This window comes from Symphalangus syndactylus, chromosome 8 (assembly GCF_028878055.3).
Source record: "Symphalangus syndactylus isolate Jambi chromosome 8, NHGRI_mSymSyn1-v2.1_pri, whole genome shotgun sequence".
NCBI lineage: Eukaryota > Metazoa > Chordata > Mammalia > Primates > Hylobatidae > Symphalangus > Symphalangus syndactylus.
This window is the reverse complement of record NC_072430.2, coordinates 13,682,137-13,701,731: the sequence shown is the minus strand read 5'-3', so window position 1 is coordinate 13,701,731 and position 19,595 is coordinate 13,682,137. Positions and strand designations below refer to the sequence as shown.

The following is a 19,595-nucleotide window of genomic DNA, read 5'->3' as shown; positions in this document are numbered from 1 at the left end:
GAGGAGCCTGTTAGTTGGACTAGGAAAGATGGTTTGTATGTATGTGTTTTTTCAATTAGCAAATTGATTTAGAGTGCTTTAGAATTGACCCCTTCTTCCACGATATTTGCCTAAAACAGCTCCATTAGACTTGGAAGGATACGCATGATATTGGTGTTTCCACTTTTCTGTTTCAAATGCTGTGGTTTCTTTGTTTTTGTTTTTGAGATGGAGTCTCCCTCTGTCACCAAGGCTGGAGTGCAGTGGCCCGATGTCAGCTCACTGCAACCTCCGCCTCCCAGGTTCAAGCAATTCTCCTGCCTCAGCCTCCCGAGTAGCTGAGATTACAAGTGTGCACCACCGTGCCCAGCTAATTTTTTTTTTTTTTTTTTTTTTTTGTAATTTTAGTAGAGATGAGGTTTCACCAGTGTTGGCCAGGCTGGTCTCGAACTCCTGATCTCAAGTGATCCGCCCTCCTCAGCCTCCCAAAATGCTAGGATTACAGACATGAGCCATCGCGCCTGGCCTCAATTTCTGTGCTTTCTAGGAGCTTATAAGTCATAATTACTTTGACTAAGTAAAACAAGTTTTTCTATTTATGACAAAAAGAAAGGTATGCCACACACAAAGTACACTGTGTGTGATCCCTTTTCCATATTCATCACCAGATGGGTTTTCCCCTTCCTGCTTTCTTCACCATGCCCATCCTAGTTACTGCTTATGACATTTTAATTTTTTGGTTGAGCTCGTTCTTTTCCGAGAAAAAGAATAGATTTCCAGCTCCATCTTTTTTTTATTGAGATGGAGTCTCGCTCTGTCGCCCAGGCTGGAGTGCAGTGGCGCGATCTTGGCTCACTGCAAGCTCCTCCCCCTGGGTTCACGCAACTCTTCTGCCTCAGCCTCCCGAGTAGCTGGGAATACAGATGCCCACCACTACGCCTGGCTAATTTTTTGTATATTTAGTAGAGACGAGATTTCACCATGTTAGCCAGGATGGTCTCAATCTCCTGACCTCGTGATCCACCTGCCTCGGCCTCCCAAAGTGCTGGGATTACAGGCTTGAGCCACCGCGCCCGGCTCAGCTCCATCTTTTTTACTTACCGCTTTCTTGGTGGGCTGGTGATATTGATGATTTGATGCTCTTTTATGTATGATCGAAAGTGAATTAGGCTAGCATTCATAGTTTAACCTAAATAACATCTGTTAGAAATCACCATTTCTAGCTGGTGATAGAATGCAACAAAAGCAGTAAATTCAAATTGAGTCTTTTCAGCTTATTGTGGCATCAGGTTAGCTTTGAGCTGTTTTGGAGCTAAAGAGAGAGAAATCCTTTGATCTCTTTGAGAAAGGGCAGGAAATCAAATGTGATTCAAAAGCAAAATTTGAAAATAACCTATAAGAGAAATATCAGTATGAGGAAAAACTAATATAAATTCTGAATGAGAAAAGGAAAAAGATTAGATAAAATTTACCTGTGTCCTAGGTGACAAAACTATTACTTTGTTTTGGGAAAACAAAGCTATTTTACTTTTCAGGTTTTCATGCTGACTGAATAGAACAATAGTGATAAATCCAAAGTAACAGATGCTCTAAAACCCGTTTTTTGGCAATGGAATTTTTGTACCTTTAGTTAATTATAAGTGGGTCTGATATTCTGAATGTTAATTTTAAATAATGAAGCTGCTTAGTAAAGTGCTGATTTTTGTTATCATCTCATCCTAACCCCAGTTCACCTTTTCCTTGCTGCTTATTCTGAACCAAAATATTGTACAGCCCTCTGAGATTTTATGTCCACGGGTGGGTCCATGGGGCTTACAGCTAAGAGTTGATGATGATTTGGAGGAACCAACGGTATTTTTATTATAACCTCAGTTTTGTGTATGTATAATCATATGTGTCTAAATATACATGCAGAATACCAAAGAAAAGACTAGATGCAAGTACAGCAAAATAACAAGAGCTGTTACCTCTAGTTAGTGGTAATGCAGGAATTTATTTCTATAGACTTTTCTGTATTTCCTGAAATTTCTACAATGAGCATATAAAGCTTTAATATTAGAAGACTTTTTTTAAGTGACCAGTAAGTGTGAAATTTCAGTAAAACAATTGTTTAATCATAGGCATGATTGCAAGTTGACTAAATAAAAGCATACTATTTGGTGAAAGTGGGAGGAATCCTTAATAGTGCACGTAGTAGTTTTCATAGTTCACGTACGTTGCAACGTTCATTCCTCCATTTTAATAAAGGAAGAGGAAACTGACCCTCAGAGAAGTTAACTAACTTTTGCTCTCCATGATCCACATCAGTTAGAAGGAAGACTGTTGCAGGGAGCAGGCTGAGAAGGGCACTTACAGAAGAGAGCCAACCTGGATTAACACCTGGGTATGGGCAACTCTCTAACCGCTGGTTTGGTTTGGAGTTGACTCTATAGATATGGAAAGGTTGCATCAGGCCGGGCTCAGTGGCTCACGCCTGTAATCCTAGCACTTTGGGAGGCTGAGACGGGCAGATCACCTGAGGTCAGGAGTTCGAGACCAGCCTGGCCAACATGGTGAAACCCCGTCTCTACTAAAAATAGAAAATTAGCCAGGCATGGTGGCGCACACTTGTAATCCCAGCTACTTGGGAGGCTGAGGCAGGAGAACTGCTTGAACCCGGGACGGGGTGGTTGCAGTGAGCCAAGATCATGCCATTGCACTCCAGCCTGGGTGACAGAACAAGACTCTATAAAAAAAAAAAAAAAAAAAAAAAAAAAGTTACACCAGAGCCATCTGGGCCTAGGGGCAGCCAGGGTCCTCCAGATCCAGGCAATTTGTTGGGTCCTTGCACTACACTATAAGTGGAATGTCAACAGATAGGGTCCAAAAAGAGACTTCAGTTAAAACAGTAGAAAACAGAAGAACATCCTCACCTATTTGTTTTTGCCCTCACCCCTGAATTTCTCCAGACTGGAAAGTTCAAGGCATAGGAAAATTGTTTTTAGAAATCCACACGGACATTCGAGTGCATACTGAGTATTCTATATGTGTGAACATTAACAAAGTTACTTTCATCTTAATTACGAATCTGCACCAGTGATGACTGACTCTGCGTCTCTCCCATTCAGATTGTGTCTGCGGTTCAATACTGCCATCAGAAACGGATCGTACATCGAGACCTCAAGGTGAGTAGAAGTGCTTCACTCGATGTATGCTCTGTCTGTATGTGTGCAGTTCTCTCAGTGATCATTACACAAAGGTGCAGATTAGACTTATTAACATTTTTTTAAAATCCCACAATAATTGAATCCTCTTAATCAAGTTATGGGAAAGAGCATTAAAAATAAAGAAAAATAAAGGTTATTGAAAGTATTTTACGTTTCAGTTACGGTGACTGGTGGTTGATCTCTGGAGGACAGTCATCACACAGCCAAACAAATAGGGGCCTCCAGAAATGTACGGTCACGCCCACAGCATCCTCAGTGCCACCCGGCATTCATTTCTGCTGCTTTCATCAGTATTCTCTCCCGTTAACAGCAGTGCCTGTTTGAGACCTCTTTGAAGGTCCTCAGCCTCTGCCCTCACTCTGGCATAGGATGAGGTTTCGTATCGCACAGAGAAAATAGAAACACCAGGCAGAAACTCTCATTTTCTACCAGGCCCTCAAACCTAGCTGCACCTACCCCCATCCATCACTTCTTTCCTCCTGTTATAGGAAAGTGGGGTGCTTCTGCTCTGAGCTCTGGGTCCTGATTCCCTCTGGGGGCTGTGCTCTCTCTGATGCCTCTTTTCTCTCCATTTGTTTATTCACTCTCCTTCTCTACTGGCTTTTCACCAGCAGCATTTACATATGCTCATCTATATACCTTTTTTTTTTTTTTTTAACTAAAAAGCCATCCCTGTTCCCCAGATGCACGCTTTTTCTCTCTTCCCCTTCATAGCCATATTTCTCTAAACATTTCCTTGATTCTGTGTCTTAACTTGGCACTCACCTTCACTCTCCCCTTACGTAATTGTCATTGACTTGCTTGTTCTCTGCACCCGCCCCTAGAGCATTCACATTCACTCTCTCAACTGCAGTGGCCAACTGTATGCTGATGGCCCCAAATCCATTCCTGTGGCCAGCGCACTCTTCTGGGATCCAGGACCCAGCTGAGCAAAGGGTATCTTCATATAAGCTTCCCTTGGGTGCAGCAGTTTCAAATCCTATAAACATGAATGTTCACTTCTCATTCAGGTGACTGATGTCCCTCAAATGCCTTACTCTCCTGTACTACCCACTCAGTCACCAGGTCCTTTTGCTGCTATGTTCCAAATATCTCTTAAGCTCACTCTTTTACGCCCCTGTTACACTATCCAAGGCCAGACCACCATTATCTCATAGGTGATTCCGACACTACTTTCTTATATGTTCTTCTCTGTTTCTAGTGCCTCTTCCTCCCATGTATGTTTTCTACACTGCACTCAGAATGGTCTTTTAAGGAAACACAAATAAGATGGTCATTTCTCTGCTTGAACAACTCTTCAGTGGCTTCCCACTGCTCTTACGATGAAAACCCAAACTTCTCAAGTACAGTCCTTTGTGATTAAGCCCTGACCGTCTCTCCAGCCCCCTCTACACATCTCTATCTCACATACTGTCTTTCAGTTTCTTGTGTGAAACATGCTCTGTCTCACATGGGTTCTGAGACTTTATTCTGCCTGAAATACCCCTCATCAACACATCCATTATGATCAGATGCACCTTCTGGTGCTTTGATTTCACTTCATCTGGGAAGCCATCCACACCTTTCAGTGCCAACCCACAACTCCCTGTGCCTCTTCAGTTATGTCATTTGTGTCTCAGGACAGCTGCTTATCATTCTGCCTCTTCCCTTCTAAACTGTGAGCTATTGAGGGTAGGGCTTTATCTGTCTTGTTCATCATTATCCATCCGGACACTAATATAGCATCTGCTGTGGAGTAGCCACATAGGAAATGTTTGTTAAAATAAAGTGACTGTGATTTGTCTCTCTTTTTTTTTTTTTTTTTTTTTTTTTTGAGATGGAGTCTCGCTTTGTTGCCCTGGCTAGAGTGCAGTGGTGCGATCTCTGCTCACTGCAACCTCCACCTCCCAGGTTCAAGCGATTCTCCTGCCTCAGCCTCTCAAGTAGCTGGGATTAAAGGCGCCCACCACCATGCCCAGCTAATTTTTTGTATTTTTAGTAGAGATGGGGTTCACCATGTTGGCCAGACTGGTCTCGAACTCCTGACCTCAGGTGATCGACCCGCCTCAGCCTCCCAAAGTGCTGTGATTACAGGCGTGAGCCACCGCACCCAGCCATGATTTGACTCTTGAATGAGGTTTAGGATTCTCCCCTCCTCATTAACAGCCATTTTATAGCTATTTAGCAGTTTTTATGAAATGCCCCTTTTTTAAAAAGTTACTTATTTTTTGAGACAGGGTTTTACTCTGTCGCCCGGGCTGGAGTGCAGTGGCACAGTCATTGCTCACTGCAGCCTCAAACTCCCAGGCTTAAGAGATCCTCCTACCTCCGCCTTCCAAGTAGCTGGGATTGCAGACGTGTGCCACCATACCCAGCTAATTTTTTAAAATCTTTTGTAGAGAAAGGGTCTCACTATGTTGCCCAAGCTGGTCTTGAACTCCTGGGCTCAAGTGAGCCATTGTACCTGGCCCTGCCCCATATTATTCTTGTTTTTTGGTTTTGAGATGGAGTATTGCTCTGTCGCCCAGGCTGGAGTGCAGTGGCACAATCTTGGCTCACTGCAACCTCTGCCTCCCAGATTCAAGCAATTCTCCTGCCTCAGCCTCCTGAGAAGCTGGGATTACAGGTGTGTACCACCACACCCAGCTGATTTTTGTATTTTTAGTAAAGACAGGGTATCACCATGTTGGCCAGGCTGGTGTCAAACTCCTGGCCTCAGATGATTCGTCCACCTCGGCCTCCCAAAGTGCTGGGATTATAGGTGTGAGCCACCGTGCCCGGCCCCCATATTATTATTATTAATTGAAAAACTCATCAAGGCTTTTCTTGATCTTGGGACATTGATGTTTAAGTTAGTGCTGGAATTAATCTGTACTTCATATTTGTTATTGTTAATATTATAAAATAAGGAGTTCTAACTTGGCTCCTGTTTTTTTCTCTAGAAAGAGTGTTTTCACATTAATTAGGAGGTAACTTCATATCGTTACAGAAAGCTTTTCTAAAATGCCTAATCCTGTCATAATTCTAATTCTATTTTGGTTAAATTTCATTTTTGTCTTGATGTTTTCTCTCTAGGCTGAAAATCTATTGTTAGATGCCGATATGAACATTAAAATAGCAGATTTCGGTTTTAGCAATGAATTTACTGTTGGCAGTAAACTCGACACGTTTTGTGGCAGTCCTCCATACGCAGCACCTGAGCTCTTCCAGGGCAAGAAATACGACGGGCCAGAAGTGGATGTGTGGAGTCTGGGGGTCATTTTATACACACTAGTCAGTGGCTCACTTCCCTTTGATGGGCAAAACCTAAAGGTATAAGAAGCTGCACCCATGTACTTCACTAAACTAAAAGAAGTTTCCTAATATTACATGGCTTAATATTTTTAACATTATATCAGTGCGGGGGTTTCAGGGGGTTTTTTGTTGTGTTTTGTTAACTAAACCTAAAGGTTGACTTACTCGTATTCTTTCCTCTCTACTTCCCCAAAGGAACTGAGAGAGAGAGTATTAAGAGGGAAATACAGAATTCCCTTCTACATGTCTACAGACTGTGAAAACCTTCTCAAACGTTTCCTGGTGCTAAATCCAATTAAACGCGGCACTCTAGAGGTAATCATGTAGGTGGAAACAAGCAACAACTTTGGAGAGTCTTTAGAGTGACCTTAGATCTATTTTTTGAGTTTATGCTTTGAAAGATAGTCAATGAAATGTTGAAAATAAATTTTTGTAAATACTATGGTTATCAGAATATTTCATTTTACTCTGCTAATGAACAGTTTACCTTTTTTAGCAAATCATGAAGGACAGGTGGATCAATGCAGGGCATGAAGAAGATGAACTCAAACCATTTGTTGAACCAGAGCTAGACATCTCAGACCAAAAAAGAATAGGTAATCACTCCATGCCTGCATGTTCGTGTGTTTTTGTCTAAGTAACATATTTCTGTTTTGACTCCTGTCTGTGCCTAAAATGTGAATAATGGAAAGTTAAGCACAAGTTATATGAACAGTTTATCTGTTCTGTCATATTTAGGAACGTAACTACCTGCAGTTTCCTATAATGGCACCCAGTAACTCTGAAACAAGTGCCCATTTATGTTACAAAATGTATGTAATATGTCATCTTTTAGGTCAAATGAAAATTATTTTACTCTATAAAAGGATGATTTCTGGCCGGGCGTTGTGGCTCACGCCTGTAATCTCAACACTTTGGGAGGCCGAGGCGGGCAGATCACCTGAGGTTGGGAGGTTGAGGCCAGCCTGACCAACGTGTAGAAACCCCATCTCTACTAAAACACAAAATTAGCCAGGCATGGTGGTTCATGCCTGTAATCCCAGCTACTTGGGAGGCTGAGGCAGGAGAATTGCTTGAATCTGGGAGGTGGAGGTTGCGGTGAGCCAAGATCGCGCCATTGCACTCCAGCCTGGGCAACAAGAGGGAAACTCCGTCTCAAAAAAAAAAAAGGATGATTTCTTACCCAAACAAAACACATAAACTGTATTATGCCCTTCTTTTAGATATTATGGTGGGAATGGGATATTCACAAGAAGAAATTCAAGAATCTCTTAGTAAAATGAAATACGATGAAATCACAGCTACATATTTGTTATTGGGGAGAAAATCTTCAGAGGTAAGAGTAATCAGAAAGAGCTGAAATGCCCTTTATGTAATTATTAGTTTATATAAACTGTTTTCTTAGTTTTTATCTTTTGAATATTTGTAACTTTTGATACATCATTTTTTAGATTTACCTGCAAATAGCAAATCTAAATCCTGTGACTATTATAAGCTATTTCAACTTAACCCTTAATGATGAATATTGGCCAGGTGTGGTGGCTCATGCCTGTAATTCCAGCACTTTGAGAGGCCAAGGCGGACAGATCACTTGAGACCAGGAGTTCGAGACCAGACTGGCCAACGTAGGGAAACTCTGTCTCTGCTAAAACAAACAAAAAATTAGCCGGGCTTGTTGGCGCGTGCCTGTAATCCCAGCTACTTGGGAGGCTGAGGCAAGAGAACTGCTTGACCCTGAGGGGCGGAGGTTGCGATGAGCCAGGATCACGCCATTGCACTCTAGCCTGGGTGACAGAGTGAGACTGTCTCAAAAAAAAAAAAAAAAAAAAAAACAAGTTGGATGTTGTCATAAACCTGGTCTTTCATAATTAACCTGTAGTCATTAATAGCTTAGAAATGACGTAAAGCATCAGATGAAGTAAATACAGCATTTAAAGTTATTTGAGAAAGCCTGGAAAGAAAATCATAAATACATTACCTTTAGTGTCTTTCCAGCAGTCAGAAAACTACTTTTGCTTGAGTTTAGGGTTGTCATTTTTGTACGTTGTGATTCCTCCTCTCTCTGAATGGTTTACGAGAGGTCTGTGTTAATGAAAAGTTTAACTTCCTAATAAGCCATTTGGGTTCGTGTTGTGGTTTGCTCTGTTTTTCTCATTTTCTCTTAGCTGGATGCTAGTGATTCCAGTTCTAGCAGCAATCTTTCACTTGCTAAGGTTAGGCCGAGCAGTGATCTCAACAACAGTACTGGCCAGTCTCCTCACCACAAAGTGCAGAGAAGTGTTTCTTCAAGCCAGAAGCAAAGACGCTACAGTGACCATGGTAAGTTTTGGAGCATCCCAGTGCCTTCTCTTAGAGTCTGGGCAAGGGGTCTCCTGGCACTGGGAAGCATCCTCTTGCTCAGAGCCTGGCTTGATGTCCTTTCTTGGCATTTCTTTCTTTCTTTTTTCTTTTTTTGAGACGGAGTCTCACTCTGTTGCCCAGGCTGGAGTGGAGTGGCACAATTTTGGCTCATTGCAACCTTCACCTCCCAGGTTCAAGCAGTTCTGCCTCAGCCTCCTGAGTAGCCGGGACTACAGGCATGTACGACCATGCCTAAGTTTTGTATTTTTAGTAGAGACAGGGTTTCACCACATTTGGCCAGGCTGGTCTTCGGCTCCTGGCCTCAAGTGATCCGCCTGCCTTGGCCTCCCAAAGTGCTGGGATTACAGGCATCAGCCACCGTGCCTGGCCAGCATTTTTTCTTAGTGTTCCTGCAGGTGCTGCCATGATTACATATTACTTCAAGGCTCTGATCTTCTGTATGCATTCAGTAGATTTTTGCTGGATAAAGCTTAGTTGAGTGGAAACCTTACCATGTGCCCTTCTAGAACCTCTGCTTTAATCTGTAGCTTTTCTTTTTCTTTTTCTTTTGTTTTTTAATGGAGTTGGGGGTCTCGCTATGTTGCCCAAGCTGGTCTCAAACTCCCAAGTTCAAGCAATTCTCTCACCTCAGCCTCCTAAAGTGCTAGGATTACAGGTGTGAGCCACCATGCCCAGCGCTTAGTCTATAGTTCTATTCACTCTCTTCACCTCTGCATTGGATTTACTTTGTAGAGTAGCACTGTCCAGTAGAACTTTCTGAGATGATTACAGTTTTGTATATCTGTGCTATCCAGTCAAGAAGCTACTGGCCACTTGTGGCTATCAAGTACTTGAACTGAGGAAATGATTTTTACCCTTTTTATTTTTTATTTATTTATTTATTTATTTATTTATTTTTTCAGATGGAATCTGGCTCTGTCGCCCAAGCTGGAGTGCAGTGGCATGATCTTGGCTCACTGCAACCTCCACCTCCCGGGTTCCAGCAATTCTCCTGCCTCAGCCTCCTGAGTAGCTGAGATTACAGGCATGCACAACCCCACCCGGCTAATTTTTGTAATTTTTTTTTTTAAATTTTTGTATTTTTAATAGAGACAGGGTTTCACCATATTGGCTAGGCTGGTCTTGAACTTGTGAGCTCAAGCAATCCACTCACCTTGGCCTCCCAAAGTGCTGGGATTACAGGTGTGAGCCACCATGCCTGGCCTTATTTATTTGTTTATTTTTTGAGATGGAATTTCGCTGTTGTTACCCAGGCTGGAGTGCAACGGTATGATCTCGGCTCACTGCAACCTCAGCCTCCAAAGTAGCTGGGACTATAGGCACATGCCACCACACCTGGCCAATTTTGTATTTTTAGTAGAGATGGGATTTCACCATGTTGGCCAGGCTGGTCTAGAACTCCTGACCTCAGGTGATCCACCCACCTTGGCCTCCCAAAGTGCTGGGATTACATGTGTGAGTCTATGATTGGTCTGGCTGATTTTTACCCTTTTAAAATTTTCCTGGCCGGATGTGGTGGCTCACGCCTGTAATTCTAGCACCTTGGGAGGCCGAGGCGTGTGGATTGCTAGGTCAGGAGTTCGAGAGTAGCCTGACCAACGTGGTGAAACCCCATCTCTACTAAAAATAAAAAAATTAGCTGAGCATGGTGGTGTGTGCCTGTAATTCCAGCTACTCAGGAGGCTGAGGCGGGAGAATCGCTTGAACACGGGAGGCAGAGATTGCAGTGAGCCAAGATTGCGCCACTGCACTCCAGCCTAGTGACAGAGTGAGACTCCATCTCAAAAAAAAAAAAAAAAAAAATTTTTTTTTACTTAAGTGTAATATAGAGCCAGTTGTGGCCAGTAACTATCATAATAGACAGGACAGCCCTGGAGAATATATGGAACCTCAGTTTTGCCTTAATTGATTTAAATGTTTTACTGTGTCATTCTCGTCCATACTCTTGCTGTTAGTGTGGTGAAGCCACTCTCCCTTTTAAACTTCACCTAGAAGCCAGTCCTTCATGAGACATAAGACTCCCAATAGGTAGGCTTACCAGGCTCTACAGTTGCTCTGCCTTCAAGGCAGCCTGTGTGTCAGAGTCCTAAGGCTAACATGTGCTTACTCACCCATAACTATAAATGTTAACATTGCAGATATTTCCTTTAATTCTACTATTCCAGGATTCAGGAACTAAATCTATTTTTTATTTTTTATTTTTTTGAGACGGAGTTTCATTCTTGTCACCCAGACTGGAGTGCAATAGCACAGTCTCGGCTCACTTCAACCTCCACCTCCTGGGTTCTAGCAATTCTGCCTCAGCCTCCCGAGTAGCTGGGACTACAGGCATGCACCACCATGCCCTGCTAATTTTTTTATTTTTAGTAGAGACAGGATTTCACCACATTTGGCCAGGCTGGTCCCGAACTCCTGAACTCAGGTGATCCATCCGCCTCAGCCTCCCAAAGTGCTGGGATTACAGGCATGAGCCACCACGCTCGGCCTCATTTTATTTCTCTTCTCTGGACATTTTCCATCTTAATACTTTCATCTAGAGATTTGACACTTAGGACTGCACAGAGCATTTTAGGTGTGGACAGCTTTGATTTTGTACTAAAAATGATTACACTTGGCTTGATTTCCATTTCTCTTCCTTCTGTTGCCTGCCTTTCTACATGGTTTAGACTGAAGCAACAGTGTACTAATATCACTAGTAAACCATCTACAGTGCCTGCTATTCTAGGGTGTAACTGAGAGCTCAGAACTCATTCTCACATTAGGATTTGTGCTCCTAGCATTTGTAGGTGACGTGTTGATCTGCCTTTTTTGTGTTCATGTTAGTCACTAACAAGGGGGATTTCTAGTGCTTATGGACCACATGGCAATTAAATGCCTGTATATTGCCCTGAAACCATCTGGTTTAAATTGTCTCTGAATCCTAGAAGAAACCTGATAATGGGATTTTCACATTTCTCTAAGGAATATGTTAGTAAGTTAGTTATTCCTTAAGCACATAGATTCCATCCGGATTATTAGTGCCTTTTTTCCCCCAGCACAATTTTAGAGATAAAACGAGCTTTAGACATGGTTTTGTACACTCACCAAACCTCTGTTTTATCCCTAAAGAAATAGACCGAGAGAGATTACCAAGTCTCCCAAGGTTACATGGTAAATGAGAAACACCTGGGGCAGAGCTCAGGCCTCCTGGTCCCAGCCCTGTGTTTTTTCTTCACTGAAGCACCTCATTGGAGTAGCTTTTTCATAATCCTCATCTTTCTTGGAATTTCTGAAGGCAGGCAAGCCTGTATAGCCAGGCTAACTTTCACCTCATCCTCCTGCCTCGTCTCACCTCTCCCTTCCCTTTTTCCTGCCTGTGGATGCTGACCTCTGCATGGGTGCCTGCTTCTCTAAAGCCACAATGTAATCTGTAGCTGTCCTTCCTAATTTGAGACCCACGTGTGAATACCCCATATGTGTGTACACACTGTTTCTGCAAATGGTGATCCTCATCCGATTTTCAAGGGGTTCATTAGCTTGTTTTTTTTTTTTTTTTTTGAGACAGAGTCTTTCTCTGTCCCCCTGGCTGGAGTGCAGTGGCGCGATCTCGGCTCACTGCAAGCTCCACCTCCCGGGTTCACGCCATTCTCCTGCCTCAGCCTCCCAAGTAGCTGGGACTACAGGCGCCTGCCAACACGCCCGGCTAATTTTTTTTTGTATTTTTAGTAGAGATGGGGTTTCACCGTGTTAGCCAGGATGGTCTCGATCTCCTGACCTTGTGATCCGCCCACCTCGGCCTCCCAAAGTGCTGGGATTACAGGCTTGAGCCACCGCGCCCGGCCATTAGCTTGTTTTTTAAAAAATGAAAAAAAAAATCACTGTTTACTAATCAATGAGTGGTATTGGGGCAATATGGTAGTTCTCAGAAAAAAAATTAATTTGGATCAATTTCTCACATCTTATACAAGGATGAATTCTAATTGGAGTTAAGATACAAATATAGGGCCGGGCGCGGTGGCTCATGCCTGTAATCCCAGCACTTTGGGAGGCCGAGGCAGGTGGATCACAAGGTCAGGAGATCGAGACCATCCTGGCTAACATGGTGAAACCCCGTCTCTACTAAAAAATAGAAAAAATTAGCCGGGCATGGTGGCAGGCACCTATAGTCCCAGCTACTTGGGAGGCTGAGGCAGGAGAATGGCGTGAACCCGGGAGGCGGAGCTTGCAGTGAGCCGAGATCAAGCCACTGCGCTCCAGCTTGGGCCGACAGAGCGAGACTCCGTCTCAAAAAAAAAAAAATGAAATTTCTGTGTGACACATCCATACCGTGGACTACTACTCACAGTAAAAAGGAACAGGCCGGGCGCAGTGGCTCACGCCTGTAATCCCAGCACTTTGAGAGGCCGAGGCAGGCAGATCACAAGGTCAAGAGATCGAGACCATCTGGCCAACATGGTGAAACCCTGTCTGTACTAAAATTACAAAAAATTAGCCGGGCATGGTGGCAGGCACCTGTAGTCCCAGCTACTCGTGAGGCTGAGGCAGGAGAATCGCTTGAACCCTGGAGGTGGAGGTTGCAGTGAGCCAAGATTGAGCCACTGCACTCCACAGCCTGGCCACTGAGCGAGACTCTGTCTCAAAAAAAAAAAGAAACAAACTATGATATGCACAACTCGGTTGGATCTCAAGGGAATTATACTGGGTGAAAGTACACAAAAGGTTACATTCCATGGATGCCCATTCATATAACATTCTTGAAATGACAGAATTCAAGAGATGGCGAGCAGGTTAGTGGTTGCAGGGGTTTAGCAAAAGGGAGTTAGAGTAAGAGGGAAGTGGCTGTGGCTATGAAAGGGTAGTCCACAGGGTCTTTGAGATGGAAATGTTCTGCATCTTGACTGGTGGTGACCACATGAATCTGAACATGTAATAAAAGAGTATAGAATGAAACACACAGACATACAAATTAATGCAAGTAAAACTGGGGAAATCTGAACGAGGTCAGTGGGTTAGATCAAGGTCTGTTTCTCTTCAGAATCGCAAATCTTAAAAGGTTTTATATTTTCTAAACACAAATAAAAGTTTGAAAGCAAATCAGTAGTAACCTGAAAGTTCACAATGTCAGTAGACGTCTCATGGTATTGGGAAGAAAGATAAGCATTGAGGCTAATATCACCCTATACTTGATTAAGTCTTTGTTTTATATGTTAAAATTACTAAACCAAAAGCTTAGTTGTTGTTCTCCCATAAATAAAATTAAGCCCTTATTTACTTTTAATTCAGTTCCAAATAGGTTTGCCATTTAGATTTTTGTCCAAGAACTAGCTCCTCCCCACTCCCGGTTTTTGTTTGTTTGTTTTTTAAATTTATTTATTGAGACAGGTTCTCACTCTGTCACCCAAGCCACATGCAGCCTCAAACTCTTGAGCTCAAGCCATCCTCCCACCTCAGTCTCCCAAAGTGTTGGAATTACAAGCATGAGCTACCACACACCTCCCACCTTTAATATATCTAAAATATAAATTCTCTTCTGCCTTAGAAAAAACAGGCTGGGCACGGTAGCTTATGCCTGTAATTAACAGCACTTTGGGAGGCCAAGGTGGGCAGATCACGAGATCGGGAGATTGAGACCATCCTGGCTAACACTGTGAAACCCCATCTCTACTAAAAAAAAAAATACAAAAAAGAAAAAATTAGCTGGCACGCGCCTGTAGTTTCAGCTACTCTGGAGGCTGAGGCTGGAGAATCCCTTGAACCCGGTAGGCAGTGGTTGCAGTGAGCTGCGATCGCGCCACTGCACTCCAGCCTGGGCGAGAGAGCTAGACTCTGTCTCAAAAAAAAAAAAAAAAAAGAAAAGAAAAAAAAAAAACAAGCATTTGACTCTGTCTTTTAAGATTACCACTGGATTATCATATCTGAGGCATATACTAGTTATCATGTTCATTTCCAAAATTCTTTGCCCTCTGAATCTCCTGTGCTGCTATTGGAGTCTCTATATGGTTTACTACAGGACATTAGTCTGTCATCCCCATGTCCCTAGGCACATGTCCCTGGACACACTCCTCCTGGAGTGGCAGGAATGACTAGTGACCTCCACCGACTTCCTCCCTGTCGCTTGCATGATTCCTCTGCTTCTACACCTTCCCCTGTCTACTCAAACTCCAGTTTATCTAGAAGATTATGAGTGCTTTTAAAAAGATCCAAGATAAAACTTCAAAAGAAGTGGCCCATAAAATCTATACTTTTCTATTCCAAAAGGTGATGGCATCTCTCCTACAAAAGAGGATGTAATTCACTCAGATGTACAAGATGAACTGGTTCATTCTGCTTTTTATGTATGCATCTAATTAGTTTGAATCTATGCAGTACCACCACCTTAAGATGTTTCCAAAGGACAACTCTAAACACTTATTATTAAAAAAAAAAAAAAAATCTTTTAAGTAGAAAGTTAGGGGTATTAAGTGAAATTTCAATATTGAATTCATTGCATAAGGCAAACATTAGATATAAGTGGGAAACATCTTAGAGGATTTTACTGTTTTACATTTTTTTAGGTGAATAGCAACCTTAGATCATCTTACAAAATACGGTTACTGTCACAAAATAAAACTTGAAACTATATTCAGTCATTTAAAAAGTGAACTCTTTATTTTAGCTGGACCAGCTATTCCTTCTGTTGTGGCGTATCCGAAAAGGAGTCAGACCAGCACTGCAGATAGTGACCTCAAAGAAGATGGAATTTCCTCCCGGAAATCAAGTGGCAGTGCTGCTGGAGGAAAGGGAATTGCTCCAGCCAGTCCCATGCTTGGGAATGCAAGTAATCCCAATAAGGCGGATATTCCTGAACGCAAGAAAAGCTCCACCGTCCCTAGTGTAAGTGTTGTTGAACTATAGGGTGGTCTTAGGGCAGTAGGGTTGGAACCGGCCAGACATCAGGTGTTCATTTTACTCCTGTGGTCTCCCGTACCTGGAATGCCCTCTCTACTAGGCAGCCATGCCCAGTCTTAACTTATAGAAATCCTACCTGCTGCATTGTAGGTATTTATTGTTGACACTCTCTTAGTTCATTCTTGCTGCTGTAACAAAATACCTGAGACTGGCTAATTTATAAAGAAAAGACATTTATTTCTTACAATTCTGGAGGCTGAGAAGTCCAAGATGAAGGCACCAGCAAGTTCTGTGTCTGGCAAGGGCCCTGTTCTCTGCTTCCAAGATGATGCCTTGGCGCTGGCATCCTCCAGAGGAGACAAATGCTGTGTTCTCATGTGGCTGAAGGGACAGAAGGGGTGAACTCACCCCTTCAAGCCCTTTTATAAGACACTAATCCGGCCAGGCGCGGTGGCTCACGCCTGTAATCCCAGCACTTTGGGAGGCCAAGGTGGGTGGATCACAAGGTCAGGAGTTCAAGACCAGCCTGGCCAAGATGGTGAAACCCCGTCTCTACTAAAAATACAAAAATTAGCCGGGCATGGTGGCAGGCACCTGTAATCCCAGCTGCTCAGGAGGCTGAGGCAGAGAATTGCTTGAACTTGGGAGGCAGAGGTTACAGTGAGCCAAGATCACACCATTGCACTCTAGCCTGGCGACAGAGCAAGACTCCTTCTCAAAAAAAAAAAAAAGACACTAATCCATTCATAAAGGTGGAGCCCTCACGGCCTAAACACCTAGAAGACTCACCTCCAAATACTGTTTTCTCCTATGAGAGATAAAGCTTCAACATAAATTTTGGAGGGGACACATTCAGAGCATAGCACACCCACCAGAGACACTAGATGGTGATAGGTCCTTTATTTCAAGGGCTGGTTCCAGTTATTTCACAGACACCTGCTGAGCATTAGGTTGTTGGGTGCTGAGACATGGAAAGACCTCACAATCTAACAGGCAGTGAATGAAGACGACAGTGCAGACAGAAACCTATGTGCACACACGGGGAGGTCTGACTGCCAATGTCCCAAAGACGTGTTCACACTGAGTCTTCCAAGGGCTCTAATGATGAAGAGTGTTGGCTGAGTTCTTACCATGTGCCAAGGACCATGCTAAGTGCTTTTTCATGGATTAAGCTACATTTTAAGGTGAAAAAAAAGTTGGGTAATTGCCTAAAATTACACTGCCAACCTGAATCCAGCTCTTAATCCCTATCTGTAACAAAATCTCCCCAGTAAGTAGATAATATTTACTAAATTAAATTGAATCTATTCAGCTTCAGAAACTTGTTTCTGTGTATTGAAGTATGTTCTATCTAACCTAACATATTAAAGAATTTGCAGAGAAGTAAACAATCTTAAGATTATTCTATAAACACATTTTTCCCTTCAAAATTAACAGTGATGCAGCCCTGCCTCCAACTCCAGAAAAGCCCTGGACTGAGGAGGCTGTGGAGAAACCCGGTTCCTCTCTGAAAGCCCTTCATTGTTCCATTCTAGGGACTGGGTGCATAAAGGACCCCAAGGGGCTTTGCGTGTTTCATCCTCTGACCTTGGCCTCCAAATGCCATACAATAGGATTATTGTTTCCATACTCCTGCAGTTAAAATTCAGTCTCCAACATTTACTGACAGTTACCAGAGAAGATGAGGGCATTATTCCCTGCCTTCATGACTTCTTTTCCCCTTTGCTCTTGTCTGCATGCCGCCCTTCTGAAAGTGAATCGTGAGTGTTTTCAGTCTACCCATATTAAATTACTTACAAAGGAAAAAAGGTAGTTAGCAACATTATTATTTTCTCCCATCAGTCTTCGGGATTTCTCTGTAGATGGTCTGCTCAAGCTATAGTAAAAGTGACTGCTCTATCTTTGTTTAAAAATTATCTGATAAAATTCCATAGCTATGGCCAGGCACGGTGGCTCACACCTGTAATCCCTGCACTGTGGGAGGCCCAGGCAGGCAGATCACTTGAGGTCAGGAGTTCAACAACAGCCTGGCCAACATGGTGAAATCCCATCTCTACTAAAAATACAAAAATTAGCCGGGTGTGGTGGTGTGCCCCTGTAATCCTAGCTACTTGGGAGGCTGAAGCAGGAAAATTGCTTTAACCGAGGAGACGGAGGTTGCAGTGAGCCGAGATTGTGTCATTGCACTCCAGTCCCACTCCTAACAGAGCGAGACTCCATCTCAAAAAATAAAAATAAAAGTCCATAGCTATGACTTGTTCCTTGCTTTTTAGTTTTTAGTTTTGGAAGTTAAATTCATGTGAATCCACATGACAATGATTAACCATTTTAAAGTGGGCAATGCAGTGGCATTTGGTACACTCACAGTATTGTGCAACCAACACCTCTCTTTAGTTTCAGAACTTTTTCAGCTCCCCAGAAGGAGCATCTGTTTAGGCTGGGCACAGTGGCTCACCCCTATAATCCCAGCGCTTTGGGAGGCTGAGGTGGGAGGATCACTTGAGCCCAAGAGTCTTGAGATCAGCCTGGGCACCAGAGTGAGACCTCATCTCTACAAAAAAAATTAAAAAGAAAATAGCTGAGCATGATGATGTACACCTGTAGTACCAGCTACTTGAGAGGCTTAGGTGGGAAGATCATTTCAGCCCAGGAGGTTGAGGCTACAGTGAGTCATGGTCACACCACCATAGTCCATCCTGGACAACAGAGCAAGACCCTGTCCTTAAAAAAAAAAAAAAAAAAAAAAGGCGGCCGGGCACAGTAGCTCACGCCTGTAATCCCAGCACTTTGGGAGGCCGAAGCGGGCGGATCACAAGGTCAGGCGTTCAAGACCAGCCTGGCCATCATGGTGAAACCCTACCTCTACTAAAAATACAAAAATTAACCAGGCATGGTGGTGGGCGCTTGTAATCCCAGCTACTCGGGAGGCTGAGGCAGGAGAATCGATTGAACCCAGGAGGCAGAAGTTGCAGTTGCAGTGAGCCGAGATGGTGCCACTGCACTCCAGCCTGGGTGAAAGAGCAAGGCTCCATCTCAAAAAAAAAAAAAAAGAACACCTGTATCCCTTAAGTAATCACTCTCCATTCCTCCTCTCCCCTCTGCCGCCTTCCCTTCCCCCTCATGCCCTGGCAACCACCAGTCTGTGTTCTGTCTCTCTGGATTTGCCTGTTCTGAATATTTTATATAAATGAAATCATTTCACATGTATCCTTTTGTGTCTGCGTCTTTCTTTGACTCAGCATGTTTTCATGGTTCATCCAAGTTGTAGCATGTATTATCTTTTTTTTTTTTTTTTTTTTTTTTTTGGGACGGAGTCTTGCTCTGTCGCCCAGGCTGGAGTGCAGTGGTGCAATCTCGGCTCACTGCAAGCTCCGCCTCCCAGGTTCACTCCATTCTCCTGCCTCAGCCTCTCCGAGTAGCTGGGACTACAGGCGGCCGCCACCACGCCTGGCTAATTTTTTGTATTTTTTTTTTTTTTTAGTAGAGACGGGGTTTCACCGTGGTCTCTATCTCCTGACCTCGTGATCCGCCCGCCTCGGCCTCCCAAAGTGCTGGGATTACAAGCGTGAGCCACCGCGCCTGGCTGCATGTATTTTCTTTTCTTTTTTTTTTTTTTTTTTTGAGATGGCATTTTGCTCCTGTTGCCTAGAGTGCAATGGCACAATCTTGGCTTACCACAAACTCCACCTCCTGGGTTCAAGCGATTCTCCTGCCTCAGCCTCCTGAGTAGCTGGGATTACAGGCATGCGCCACCATGCCTGGGGTTTCTCCATGTTGGTCAGGCTGGTCTCGAACTCCCGACCTCAGGTGATCCACCCTCCTCGGCCTCCCAAAGCGCTGGGATTACAGGCGTGAGCCACTGCTCCCGGCCTGTAGCATGTATTAGTACTTTGTTTCTTTTGGGGGTAA

At 43.5% G+C, this 19,595-nt stretch overlaps 1 protein-coding gene across 29 annotated transcripts in view; it reads left to right on the top strand.

The window, feature by feature from the left end:
• MARK3 (microtubule affinity regulating kinase 3) overlaps positions 1–19,595 on the top strand; it is a 120,447-nt gene that overhangs the window by 74,725 nt on the left and 26,127 nt on the right. For 18 of the 29 annotated variants that reach the window (XM_055288018.2, XM_063643839.1, XM_063643838.1 and 15 more), the window contains 7 exons: positions 3,087–3,143; positions 6,240–6,476; positions 6,654–6,773; positions 6,955–7,054; positions 7,682–7,794; positions 8,624–8,777; positions 15,454–15,671. In XM_055288018.2, coding sequence (XP_055143993.1) covers positions 3,087–3,143; positions 6,240–6,476; positions 6,654–6,773; positions 6,955–7,054; positions 7,682–7,794; positions 8,624–8,777; positions 15,454–15,671 — 999 coding nt within the window. The remainder of the gene's footprint in view (positions 1–3,086; positions 3,144–6,239; positions 6,477–6,653; positions 6,774–6,954; positions 7,055–7,681; positions 7,795–8,623; positions 8,778–15,453; positions 15,672–19,595) is intronic. The other 11 variants (XM_055288020.2, XM_063643841.1, XM_063643840.1 and 8 more) reach the window with 2 other exon arrangements.